The sequence below is a fragment of the Carcharhinus amblyrhynchos genome, chromosome 2, assembly GCF_965287045.1.
Source record: "Carcharhinus amblyrhynchos chromosome 2, sCarAmb.v2.hapA, whole genome shotgun sequence".
NCBI classification, from domain to species: domain Eukaryota; kingdom Metazoa; phylum Chordata; class Chondrichthyes; order Carcharhiniformes; family Carcharhinidae; genus Carcharhinus; species Carcharhinus amblyrhynchos.
In genome coordinates, this window is record NC_137325.1 from 131441152 (window position 1) to 131454605 (window position 13454).

At 42.8% G+C, this 13454-nt stretch overlaps 1 protein-coding gene across 3 annotated transcripts in view; it reads left to right on the forward strand.

Annotated features, from left to right (window-relative positions):
- Positions 1-13454, forward strand: part of lmbr1 (limb development membrane protein 1) — a 226494-nt gene that overhangs the window by 129993 nt on the left and 83047 nt on the right. For all 3 annotated transcript variants that reach the window (XM_080212882.1, XM_080212890.1, XM_080212898.1), the window contains 2 exons: positions 8698-8784; positions 9790-9866. In XM_080212882.1, the coding sequence (XP_080069008.1) occupies positions 8698-8784; positions 9790-9866 (164 nt within the window). The remainder of the gene's footprint in view (positions 1-8697; positions 8785-9789; positions 9867-13454) is intronic.

Sequence of the window (13454 nt, forward strand, 5' to 3'; positions counted from 1 at the left end):
AAAGACACTGGCGGATTGGCAACATTAGATGGACAAATTCTTGAAATTCCCACAGGCTTTATACCTGACATGAAATGTATATTGAAAATTTGTGTAGAGGCAGCTAAGATTGAAAAAATGCATGGAAACAAGTCAAGTTTTATGGCACTTACTGTAATTTTCAAGTTGCGATGTCTTGTAATGCATATTTTTAGAAATAAAAAAATATTATTGGGTGAAAAAAGCATTGAGTGGACAAATTTTGTCTGCCAAGGAGAGCACACCAGTTATGTGCTCTGTGGAGCTACTGAAAGCCCTGCAGGACTGCTTCAGCAATTCTGGTAATATGTTGGAAGACAAATTACTGGACTGCTTTGAGCTCCTTTTCACATTGGTACTCTATCCATGATGGTAGCAGTCTGAGTTTGCATGAATGCAATCTACATTTCCATGACTTCAGCCTGAGTTTCTACTGCAACACTTCTGTGTGGCTTCTGTTTGTGCTGTATTAGAAGCTGAGACACTAGCCATCTTGGTTGGATCCACAAATTTTCTCGTGACATTGGTCACCATTTCCACATTGGAAAGGGAGAATGAATGAGCTTCAAGCTAAGTGCAAAGCCATGTCACAACTTCCCTCCCCATGACAGCAACCAGAAGCTTTCTAGCAGATCTACCAGTGCACCAGTCCTGTGTGCGTAGCCATCAGTCTTTCTGAACACCAGTGAGCCTGCACCAACATCCAACCCATTCAGGTCCTATCCCCATAACTCCACTGCAATTTACCCTGCTAGTTCCCCTGACACTAAGGGTCAATTTAGCATGGCCAGTCCGCCTGACTGCACATCTTTGGACTGTGGGAGGAAACCAGAGTGCCCAGAGGAAACCCATGCAGACACAGGGAGAACATGCAAGCTCCACACAGACAGTCACCGAAGACCGGAGTTGAACCTGGGTCCCTGGAACTGTGAGGCAACAATGCTAACCACTGTGCCATCCATGGGGCCCTCCAATTTTTGCCCCCTTGAGTTCTTCCTTTAAACCAGACATTTGGCTCTAAAGTGAATAATGCACAACGTTTTTTTAGTTATAGTGCTCTTTAATATTAGTTGCTATAATTGTGTTACAGTACAGTGGCCAATAAAAGCTTGCAGTTATATAGGTACTTTAATGTTGCAAGACACCTCACTCTGAGCCAACAAAGGCACTATCATAACAAATGATGAGAAATATAGTCAAAAAGGTGGGTTTAAGGAGCGTTTTGATGGAGGAGAGAGAAATACAGAAGGGCTCAGAGAATTCCGGAGCTTAAGTCCAGGCAGCTAAAAAAACATGGCTGGTAATCAGTGTTGGAGCAATTAAAATCAGTGATTTTGGAGAAAGAGTGCAGACCTTTTGGAGGATTCAAGCACTGGAGGAGATTATAGAGATAGGGAGGGATGAGGGCATGGAAGGATTAAAACCATGAATGAGAATTGTAAATTTGTGTGTAGATAAGCCAGAATGAAAGGTGAACAGGATTTGACATGAGCAAAGGTATGGGCAGCAGAGATTTGGATGAGTGCAAGTTTATGTAGGATGAAAGTTAGGAAGCTGGCTGCAAACACATTGGAATAGTCAAAGACACAGATGAAGGTTTCAGTAGCAAGTGAATTGAAGCAGGGGTGGAGTTTGGTAATGCTTTGTAAGCAGAAGTTAGCAATCTTGGTCATGGGTCATATATATGGTTGGAAGCTCATTTCTGGGTCCAGTGCAATGCCATGATTGAATGATTTGGTTTCAGCTTTGGCTGTTGCCAGAGAGAAGCAGAAATTGGTCCTCGGAACGGAGCAGATGGTGAGGATAGAAAATAAGAACAGGAGTAGACTATTCGGCACTTTGAACCTGTTCCATCATTCATTATGATCATGCCTGATCATCCTGCTCAATTGCCTGATCCCACCTTCCCCCAATATCCTTTGCTCCCATTCCACAGGTTTACCACTCTGGATGAAGAAATTTCTCCTCATTTCATCCTAAAGCATTTACCCTGTATCCTTAGACTCTGGTTCTGGACACCCCACAATCGGAAACATACTTCCTACATCTACCCTGTCTTGCACTGTTAAAATTTTATCAGTCTCAATGAAGATCCCCTCATCCTTCAAACTTCTGTGAATATAATCCCAACTGACTCAATCTCTTCTCATACCTGAGTCCTGACGTTTCAGAAACCAGTCTGATAAAGCTTCATGCAATCTCTCCATAGCAAGAACATCCTACCTCAGGTATGGAGATCAAAACTGCTTCCAATATTCCAGTTGTGGCCTCACCATAGCCCTGTAACACTGCAGCAAGACACCTCTCTTCCTATACTCCAATCCTCTCACTATGAAAGCCAACATATCATTTGCTTTCTTTATTGCTTGCTGCACCTGCATGCTTACCTTCAGCAACTGGTGTACGTTCTCCCCTCTTAATTTAGATAATCTGCCTTCCTGTTTTTGCTACCAAAGTGGATAATCTCACTTATCCACATTATATGCATCTGCCATGCTTTAATCCACTCACTCAGCCAGTCCAAATCAACTGCAGCATCTCTGCATCCTCCTCACAGTTCATTCTCCCAGCCAGCTTTGTATCAAAGGCAATGGTTTTGGTCTTCTCAAACTTTCTGTTTGTGCAACACTGGATGTTGGGCAAGAAGTGTGACATGGTGGAAAGGTTAAGGTTGTAAGATATTGCTGAGAGGGAGATGGTGCACTGGTAGAGTCGCTGGACTATGAATCCAGAGACCAGGGTTTGAATACCACCAACATGGCAGATGGTGGAATTTAAACTCAATAAAACATCAGGAATGAAAAGTCGAATGTTGACCGTGAAACCGTTTTTGATTGTTGTAAAAATCCAACTGATTTGCTAATGTCCTTTAGGGAAGGAAGTCTGCTGTCCTTCCTGGTCTGGTTGACATGTGACTCCAAACCCTTTGGAATGGCTTAGCAAGCCACTCCACTGTGTTCATTTGCTACTAAGAAAACAAAAAGGTATGAAACCGGGCGGACCACCCAGACACTGGAAACAACGGCAAACCATGCCCTGTCAACCCTGCAAAGTTCTCCTTACTAATATCTGGGGGTTTATGTCAACATTGGGAGAGATGTTTCACAAACTAGTCAAGCAACAGCCTGACATAGTCATACTCACAGAATCATACCTTACAGATAATGTTCCAGACACCATTCCTGGGTAAGTCCTGTTCAACCGGCATGACAGACCCAGCATAAGTGGCAGCACAATGGTGTATAGTCAGAAGGGAGTTGCCCTGGGAGTCCTCAAAATCAGTTCTCATGAAGTCTCATGACACTAGGTCAAACACGGGCAAGGAATCTTCCTGCTGATTATTATGTCCCACCCACCCCAGCTGACGAATCAATACTTCTCCATATTAAACACCACTTGGAAGAAGTACTGCGGGTGGTAAGGATGCTGAATTTACTCTGGGTGGGAGACTTTGATGTCCATCAGTAGTACCACCAGAGACTGAGCTGACTGAGGCCTAAAAGACATAACTGCTAGACTGGGACTGTGGCAAGTGGTGAGAGATCCAACAAGAGGGAAAAACATGCTTGTGCAGGACAATGGGATGAAGGAATACAATATCAAGGGCAGGAGTCTTAGCTGTGTTGAAGAGCAGAAGGATCTTGGTGTCCAGGTCCATAGGACTCTTAAATCGGCCTCACAGGTGGAGGATGTGGTCAAGAAGGCGTATGGTGTACTGGCCTACATTAATCGAGGGATTGAGTTTAGGAGTCAGGAGGTAATGCTGCAACTTTATAAGACCTTTGTCAGACCCCACTTGGAGTACTGTGCGCAATTCTGGTCACCTCACTATAGGAAGGACGTGGAAGCTATTGAAAGGGTGCAGAGGAGATTTACAAGGATGTTGCCTGGATTGGGAGGCATGCCTTATGAAGATAGGTTGAGGGAGCTGGGACTCTTCTCCCTGGAGAGACGAAGGTTGAGAGGCGACCTGATAGAGGTTTATAAGATGTTGAGAGGAATAGATAGGGTGGATTCTCAGAGGCTATTTCCCTGAGCTGAAATGGTGGCTATGAGAGGACACAGATTTAAGTTGCAGGGAAGCAAGTACAGAGGAGGTGTTAGGGGTAAGTTTTTCACTTAGAGGGTGGTAAGTGAATGGAATCGGCTGCAGTCGGTGGTGGTGGAGGCAAACTTGCTGGGGTCTTTTAAAAGACTTTTGGATGAGTATATGGGATCTAATGGGATTGGGGGTTATAGATAGGTCTATGGCTTAGTAGGTATAGAAGTGATCGGTGCAACTTGTGGGCCGAAGGGCCTGTTTGTGCTGTAGTGTTCTATGTTCTATATGTTCTAAAACGGCAGGACCCTGGGAAGCACTGAGGATCAGAGCGAATTTGGTGTGCATATACACTGGTCCCTTAAGGCAGCAGGACAGATTAATGAAGTGGTTAGGAAGACATATTGTATAGTTGCCTTTATTAATTGACTCATAAGGCGGAATTTTACGACTTCTTTGCGCCTGTTTTGCGATGGAAAAATGTCAAAATTAGGGTTAAAGCGGCTAGTAGGAGTGGTGCCTATTTTTGCGCCTGTCACGATTTTACGACACCCAGATTTCTGACACGACTTATTAGTTTATTTAAAATTAAGTGTTTTGCATGTATTTAACATGTGTGGTGCTCAATTGCCCAGACTCACTTACGTTTATGACCTCATCAGGAGATGTTTCCTCTCCAGTGAGGAAACACTCCTGCTCCCCATGAATGGCTGGCAGTCGTGTTGGCCTAGCTGGTGGAACTGCTGACCATTGTGGGCTCTCCGGGGAAGCTGTGTGCAATGTAGGAGTGCCCCTTGGGCACCTGGGCACTACCAGCCTGGCACTGCCCATTGCGTAGTGCCAGTGGGCAGGGCCAACGTGGGATTGAGGACTGGGAGACGGGCTAATGGGGTGTTGGGGGGCTCCTTGCCACTCTGCCTGCGACCGATGAGATCTGCAATCAGTCCGAGTGGCAGGGGTGCATCTCGGTCCACAGGCTCCCATGATTATAGTTGCGGGGGAGCAAGTTGAGGCTGCCTGCAGTAGTAAGGTCCAGGCAGCTCTCTATCAGATCCCTGCTATTGCTAACGCACACATGCAGAATCAGAGGTTTGCACATGCACAATACCTCCCTCTAAAGGTGAGTTAAGACCTGCCCATAGCCTCTTTGGCTAGAAACTGGCTGGCCCATGTTTTCAGAGACAGTGCATAAGATTGGGCACGAAAACCTGTCCAAAAAATGAATTAACGGCTGTCGCATTTCACGCTGGCTGGACACTAAAATTAAAAATCTCGTAAAATTCCACCCATAAAGTTCAAGAGCAGTGTGGTTATACTGGAACTATATGAAACGTTAGTTTGACTACAGCAAGAATATGATGTACAGTTCTGAAATCCACAGTTTAGGATGAATGTGATAGCATTAGAAAGGGTTCAGAGGAGATTTGCGGTGATGTAGTTAGGTGATCTATATTTTATTTGGCCATAATTATAATTTTGTTCACCTCTGTAGAGAACGATGGTATTTTATATAAATTGAGAGTGTTAGTATTTTAAATAACAACTGTATGTATTTTGGCAAGTGTGAATTCTCCTTTACAAGACTTGATCAAATTGGGCAAAATAGGATTCTTTGGATCATAAATTTTAAAAACTTAAAGAACTTGTATACTTAATGATTTCTGCAGCTTTAGCTGGTTGCACATGCCAAATAGGTCACAGGTTTCACCTTGTCAGGCCTCTGGTCTGTTCAGAAATTCTCTACTTGCGAGATTAACATGGTTTGTAGCATGGGTTTCCTCTGGGTGCTCTGGCTTCCTCCCACAGTCCAAAAATATGTAGCTAAAGTAAATTGGTCATGCTAAATTGTCTGTCAGTGTTCAAAGATGTCAATATTAGGTGGGTTAACCATGGTAAATGTATGGGATTAGGGGAAAGATTGGGGGGGGAGAGCCCAGGTGGACTGCACTTTTGGAGAGTTGGTGCAGATCTGATGGGCTGAGTGGCATCTTTCTGCATTGTAGGCATTCTATGATACTCTGCAGTCTCCAGACTCTGGCCAGCAGCAAAGCTTTACAGAACCCATTTCTTTAGTCCCTGCTGTTGGTGGCTTAACAATTGGGTCCAGCTGTTGCTAGGTAAATTTGGTTAGCTTTCACTTGTATCTTCCATCCTGACACCATCTAGCTACAGTATCTTAAACAGAAATCCAATGGGGTTATATTTTGATTGTCCCATGGAACTATATCAGGGTTCTGTAATGATTTGCTTCCCATGAGGCAGAGAGACACTTAGGCAATGATTATATATTGGTAGTTAAATGAAAATACAGTTTTTCCAATATGATTGTTTATTACATCGATTCATGGAGTATAACGCATCTCTTTCAAGACCAGCCATTATTTAATATGGCATTTTGAAGAGCATATGTAGTTAATACTGGTTATAAAATAACTTCTTATCTACATGTTAGTGTTAAAATGGTTTCTTTGACCTTGTTAGTTTTTATGCTACTAGTTTTTATGTAGTATAAAATATGATAATTAATATAATATGCATTATATAATAAAAATGGTCAAGTTGAAATCTAGCTACTGCAGATCTTCGAGAGAAATTGGTATGTAGGATGTTTACAAACTGTTCGACCTCTTTCTAAAAGCTGGTGATAGATAAACAGGAGCCTGAATTGGTGAAGCTGCCATTGTTCAATTGATGTGGGTATGCCGGCGTTGGACTGGCGTAAACACAGTAAAAAGTCTGACAACACCAGGTTTTAGTCCAACCTATTTATTTGATAATATACTCACAAGCTTTCGGGGTCAGCCCCTTTGTCAGGTGAATGGAGAGTTCTGGCCTCAGACAGAGCATATAAAGCACAGACAGTTTAGAGATTACTGATTAGAATGCGAATCCTTACACCTAACCTGCTGTTCAAGACCTGAAGTGGCTGATAATGTGAGTGGAAGGAGCACTGATCACAGGTTAAAGAGATGTGTATTGTCTCCAGACAGTACAGTAAGTGAGGTTTTGCAAACCCAGGCAAGTCACGGGGGTTACAGATAGTGCGACATGAACCCAAGATCCCTGTTGAGACCGTCCTCATGTGTGCAGAACTTGGCTATCAGTCTCTGTTCAGCGACTCTGCGCTGTCGTGTGTCGTGAAGGCCGCCTTGGAGAATGCTTACCCGAAGGTCAGAGGCTGAATGCCCATGACCACTGAAGTGTCCGCCAACAGGAAGGGAACAGTCTTGCCTGGTGACTGTCGAGCGATGTTCATTCATCCGTTGTCGTAGCGTCTGCATGGTCTCCCCAATGTACCATGCTTGGGGACACTTCTCCAGTTTCCACCCTAAACATGTTAAAGAAGCCATTCCCTATGGACAAGCCCTCCGTATACACAGGATTTGCTCAGATGAGGAGGATTGTGACAGACACCTCCAGACCCTGAAAGATGCCCTCGTAAGAACAGGATATGGTGCTCGACTCATAGATCGGCAGTTCCGATGCGCCACAGCGAAAAACCGCACCGATCTCCTCAGAAGGCAAACACAGGACACAGTGGACAGAGTACCCTTTGTCGTCCAGTACTTCCCCGGAGCGGAGAAGCTACGACATCTTCTCCGGAGTCTTCAACATATCATTGATGAAGACGAACATCTTGCCAGGGCCATCCCCGCTCCCCCACTACTTGCTTTCAGACAACCACACAACCTCAAATAGACCATTGTTCGCAGCAAACTACCCAGCCTTCAGGAGAACAGTGACCACAATACCACACAACCCTGCCACAGCAACCTCTGCAACACATGCCGGATCATCGACATGGATACCATCATCACACGTGAGAATACCATCCACCAGGTACATGGTAAATACTCTTGCAACTCGGCCAACATTGTCTACCTGATACGTTGCAAGAAAGGATGTCCCGAAGCATGGTACGTTGGGGAGACCATGCAGACGCTACGACAACGGATGAATGAACATCGCTCGACAGTCACCAGGCAAGACTGTTCCCTTCCTGTTGGCGAACACTTCAGTGGTCACGGGCATTCAGCCTCTGACCTTCGGGTAAGCATTCTCCAAGGCGGCCTTCACGACACACGACAGCGCAGAGTCGCTGAACAGAGACTGATAGCCAAGTTCCGCACACATGAGGACGGTCTCAACAGGGATCTTGGGTTCATGTTGCACTATCTGTAACCCCCGTGACTTGCCTGGGTTTGCAAAACCTCACTCACTGTACTGTCTGGAGACAATACACATCTCTTTAACCTGTGATCAGTGCTCCTTCCACTCACATTATCAGCCACTTCAGGTCTTGAACAGCAGGTTAGGTGTAAGGATTCGCATTCTAATCAGTAATCTCTAAACTGTCTGTGCTTTATATGCTCTGTCTGAGGCCAGAACTCTCCATTCACCTGACGAAGGGGCTAACCCCGAAAGCTTGTGAGTATATTATCAAATAAATAGGTTGGACTAAAACCTGGTGTTGTCAGACTTTTTACATTGTTCAATTGAGCCAGAATTGTAAAACTGACAATAGCAGTCTCTCCATTATTATTAAGAATTGAAGTAATATTTATGTGCGTAGACATGCTGTTAGAGGGAATAAGTATAATTGAAAAAGTAATCACTTATTTTTTGCTCCTCTCTCTTAGGTGCATACATGACATCCTACTTGAAATATAATTCCGAGGAACTTGAACAAGAATTGGATGTCGTAAGAAGCAAGAAATCAAAACTTGGTATTTTTTCCACATTTATTTTTCTCAGAAAAAAGAGAACCGAAACAGTTGAGATAAAAATAATGATCTGAAAAATATGAAATAAAAGCAGGAAAAGCTGGAGAAGCACTGCAAGCATCTGTGAAGGGCAAACAATTTGCATTTCTGGCTTTTGGGGTGAGCAGAAAGGAGGGGAAATTGGAAAAACAGATGGTCAACAACAATGAAGGATTCTCTGACAATCCCACAGATACAGTGGCCCTGCAGAATTCAAAGGCAGGATCACTATCATTTTTTTCTTCTATTTCTATGTTGTATAGTAAAACAATAGTTTCATGGCAGTCAAAATTGATTATGGGATACATAAACCAATATCTGAACCATGTTTACATGACATAGATGTCGACTCTAAGGAACAAGAAAAAATTTATTAGTAGGTAGATCTTACTGATTTACACTGCACTCTCAGATCATGTGTAACACAGGCCAAGCTTCAAATTTAATCAAAATTTACCTCAGTGACATGCAAACTCTCTAAACATTTAATCTGAAACTTTCCTGTATGTGCTAATATAAGAGACAACATAAGCAGTTCAAAATATATAACATGTATTCCATTTTTAAACAAATATTTCTGGGAAATTGGAGTTTTACAACTGGAGTACTTGATGTAAATACCTTTGAGATTTTTCATATGCTGCATCTGCTTCCGGAATTACATTGCAGGTTTTGGGAACAGGAGTGGAGGTTTATCTATGTACTCTCTTTTGGAGATTTCCTCCTTGTAGAATATTTTAATAAGCGAGGCCTGGGAGCCTTCAGTAGTTTGCTAAAGAACTCTATATTCCAAGATGTAAAATAATAATTGGTGAGGCAATGGAGCCCCTACATTCCATATTAAAAATGATAATCGTCTCTGTTTGGTTCTATTATTTGCAGTTTTATATTTCTGAATTTAATGGAAACCTTTAAAGAATCTAGGGTGAATAGTATTTTTTAATCTGTCTGGTGTTTTCTTTTCATAAGAGCGACGCAAGAAAGCTTCTGCATGGGAACGAAACTTGGTTTATCCTGTTGTCATGTTGATACTATTGTCAGGAACGGTAAGCTGCTTTTGTTGAAATTTATTGCAGAAAATTTGTTAATTTATTCCCAGCTGTTTTTGAATGCAGATGTACGTCCTCAACAGTATAGTTTTAAAGCTTTCAGTCACATTTTTTCCAAAGTAAATAAAGAATAATCATTTTTCTAAAGTGAAGACGATGAGCACAGTGCATTGGTTTATACAAATCATGGCTTTGTTAGTTTGATGAGAGTCAGGATAGCAGATTTTTATAAAGTTTATTTATTAGCATCACAAGAAGGCTTACATTGCACTGCAATGAAGTTACTGTGAAAATCCCCTAGTCACTACTCTCTGGCGCCTGTGCAGATACACTGAGGGAGAATTTAGCACGGCCAATGCACCTAACCAACACGTCTTTCAGACTGTGGGAGAAAACCCATGCAGACACGGGAGAACGTGCACACTCCGCAAAGTGACCCAAGATGAGAATCGAACCTGGGTCCCTGGTGCTGTGAGACAGCAATGCCACAGGGGGAGCCAGGGTCACAATTGCTGTCAACATTAACTTAAACCTTTCAGAGCAGTTTGTTAGCCCAGAACTACAAACATGGTTTGTGGATTTACAGAGCAAGCAGTTTAAAAAAAAAACTGACCATTTTTTAATGGTAACTTTAAAAGTTTTAGGTACCAATCCATTGAACTCTGTTGATTGAATTTGTCCGATAAGTAGCTGAGATAGAACTTAGAACGTTACAGCGCAGTACAGGCCCTCAATGTTGCGCCGACCAGTGGAACTAATCTAATGACCCTCTAACCTAAACTGTTCCAATGTTATCCATATGCCTATCCACTGACCATTTGAACGCCCTTAAAGTTGGCGAGTCCACAACTGCTGCAGGCAGGGCATTCCACGACCTTACTACCCTCTGAGTAAAGAACCTACCTCTGACATCCGTCCTGTAATTACCACCCCTTATTTTATAGCTATATCCCCTTGTGTTAGCCATCACCATCCGAGGTAAAAGGCTCTCACTGTCCACCCTATCCAATCCTTTGATCATCTTGTATGCCTCAATCAGGTCACCTCGTAACCTTTTTCTCTCCAGTGAAAATAACCTCAAGTCTCTCAGCCTTTCCTCCTAAGACCTTCCCATCATACCAGGCAGCATCCTGGTAAACCTCCTCTGCACCCTTTCCAATGCCTCCACATCTTGCTTATAATGCGGCGACCAGAACTGTACGCAACACTCCAAGTGCGGCCGCACCAGAGTTTTGTACAGTTGTAACATAACCTCACGGCTCCGAAATTCAATCCCTCTACCAAAAAAAGTTAACACACCATACGCCTTCTTGACAACCTTATCAACCTGGGTGCCAACTTTCAGGGAGCTGTGCACATGTACCCTGAGATCTCCCTGCTCGTCAACACTACTAAGAGTCCTTCCATTAGCCCTGTATTCTGTACTCCTGTTATTCTTACCAAAGTGAATCACCTCACACTTTTCTGTATTAAACTCCATCTGCCACCTCTCAGCCCAGCTCTGCAGCTTATCTATGTCCCTCTGCAAACTGTAACATCCATCCTCACTGTCTACAACTCCTTCAACTTTGGTGTCGTCAGCAAATTTACTAATCCATCCTTCTAAACCCTCATCTAGGTCATTTATAAAAATGACAAACAGCAGTGGCCCCAAAACAGATCCTTGAGGTACACCACTTGTAACTGAACTGATGTGCAGGAATGGATCTGTGCAGAGTGATGTGATCTCAACTGGATTGATTCTAAGGCTGCTGTAATTAGTCTTGGCATCCCTGGGTAAGGAATGATGGGCAGGGTCTGGTGACTCATCCGAAAGATGGTGTATGTGGACAATAGCTAATGATCGGCAGATTAGCTATACAATTGGTTACAGCACGGAAGGAATCCATGTGATCCATTGTGTCTGTGTTGACTCTCAGAAGAAGCAATTTGCCTCATGTCACTTCCCAGCCTTCTCCTCATATATTCCTTTCCACATCATCAAATTATTTCTCAAAGAACAAAGAGCACTACAGCACAGGAACAGGCCCTTCAGTCCTCCAAGCCTGCACTGATCATGTGTTCCTAATTAGACCATCTGTTTGTTTCCTTTTATTCCCAGTCTGTTAATGTGACTATCTAGATAAGTCTTAAATGATCCTAGCATATTTGCCTCAACCACCCTGCTTGGTAGTACATTCCAGGCCTCCTCCACCGTCTGTGTAAAATACATCATCTGTATTGAACCTTGTCCCCCCCTTACCTTGAACTTGTGACCACTTGTGTTTGTCATTTCCAACCTGGGAAAAAGCTTCCAACTATTCACCCTAAATATGCCCTTCATAATTTTATAAACTTCTATTAGGCCGCCTGTCAACCTTCTCCTTTCCAGGGAGAACAGCCCTAGTTTACTCAATCTCAGCTCCTACCTCCATACCAGGCAACATCCTGGTAAACCTTTTTTGCACTCTCTCCAAAGCCTCCACGTCCTTCTGGTAGTGTGGCGACCAGAACTGGACGCAGTATTCCAAATGTGGCCTAACCAACGTTCTATAGAACTGCAACATCATGTGCTAGCTTTTATACTCTATGCCCCGTCCAATAAAGGCAAGCATGCCATATGCCGTCTTCACCACCTTTTCCACCTCCGTTGCCACCTTTCGGGATCTGTGGACTTGCACATTCAAATCCTTTTGTGTGTCTATACTCCCGATGGTTCTGCCATTTATGGTATAGCTCCTCCCTGCATTAGATCTACCAAAATGCATCACTTCTCAAATGCCTCCATTAACCCTGTTGCCATTAAATTTCTCTGTATTAAATTTCATCGGCCACTTGTCCAACTATTCCACCTGTGGTTGGGATTTTCCAGCACCCCATCATGGCAGGATATGCTGCAGGGGATTCGGCAGTCTCAACCAAAAGTCCATTGACTTCTGGCAGGAACATACGATCTCAGCGGCATGTGCGGCCAGAAATCTCCACCTTGTATCCTTTTGAAGTTCTATCTTGTCCTCTCCCAAGTTTGTATTGTACACAAATTCTAAAATTGGATTTGTACACTAAGAATTTAAATCATTAGCATATATCAGGAAGATTAGGGATCCTATCTCCAACATCTGGTGATCTCCTCTAATAAACTTTAATCCAGAAAAGTTGAATCACCCTTGTATGACAAGTAAACAACTTTAAGTGGCCTGTCTAATGCTCAATGTGAAATGCTTTGAACTATTACCTGTGAATAGAAGGACAAAACACACATGTACAATCCGAATTAAAAAAAGCAGAAAGTTGAAGAAAAATGCATGTTTTGGTAGAAAATTGTTAGACTGTTTAAATCTTTTATCATTAGTAGTAGCTTAACAAGAATAATTAATTCTCTGACCTTAAAATAGATGAAAAGGCGGTTTAGATTAATTTAGAATGCTGAATGTTGACCATTCTTTTGGCATTACCAGATTCAATATAAAAGATGGAAAATGTCAATAATAAAATGAACCTTTTGTTATATTTGGCCATATTAACTCCAATTATTGCATGATAAAAAAGAATTAGTATTGCAATATGTTTTGCAATTTAGTGTGGAATTAAAGCTGCATCACATTT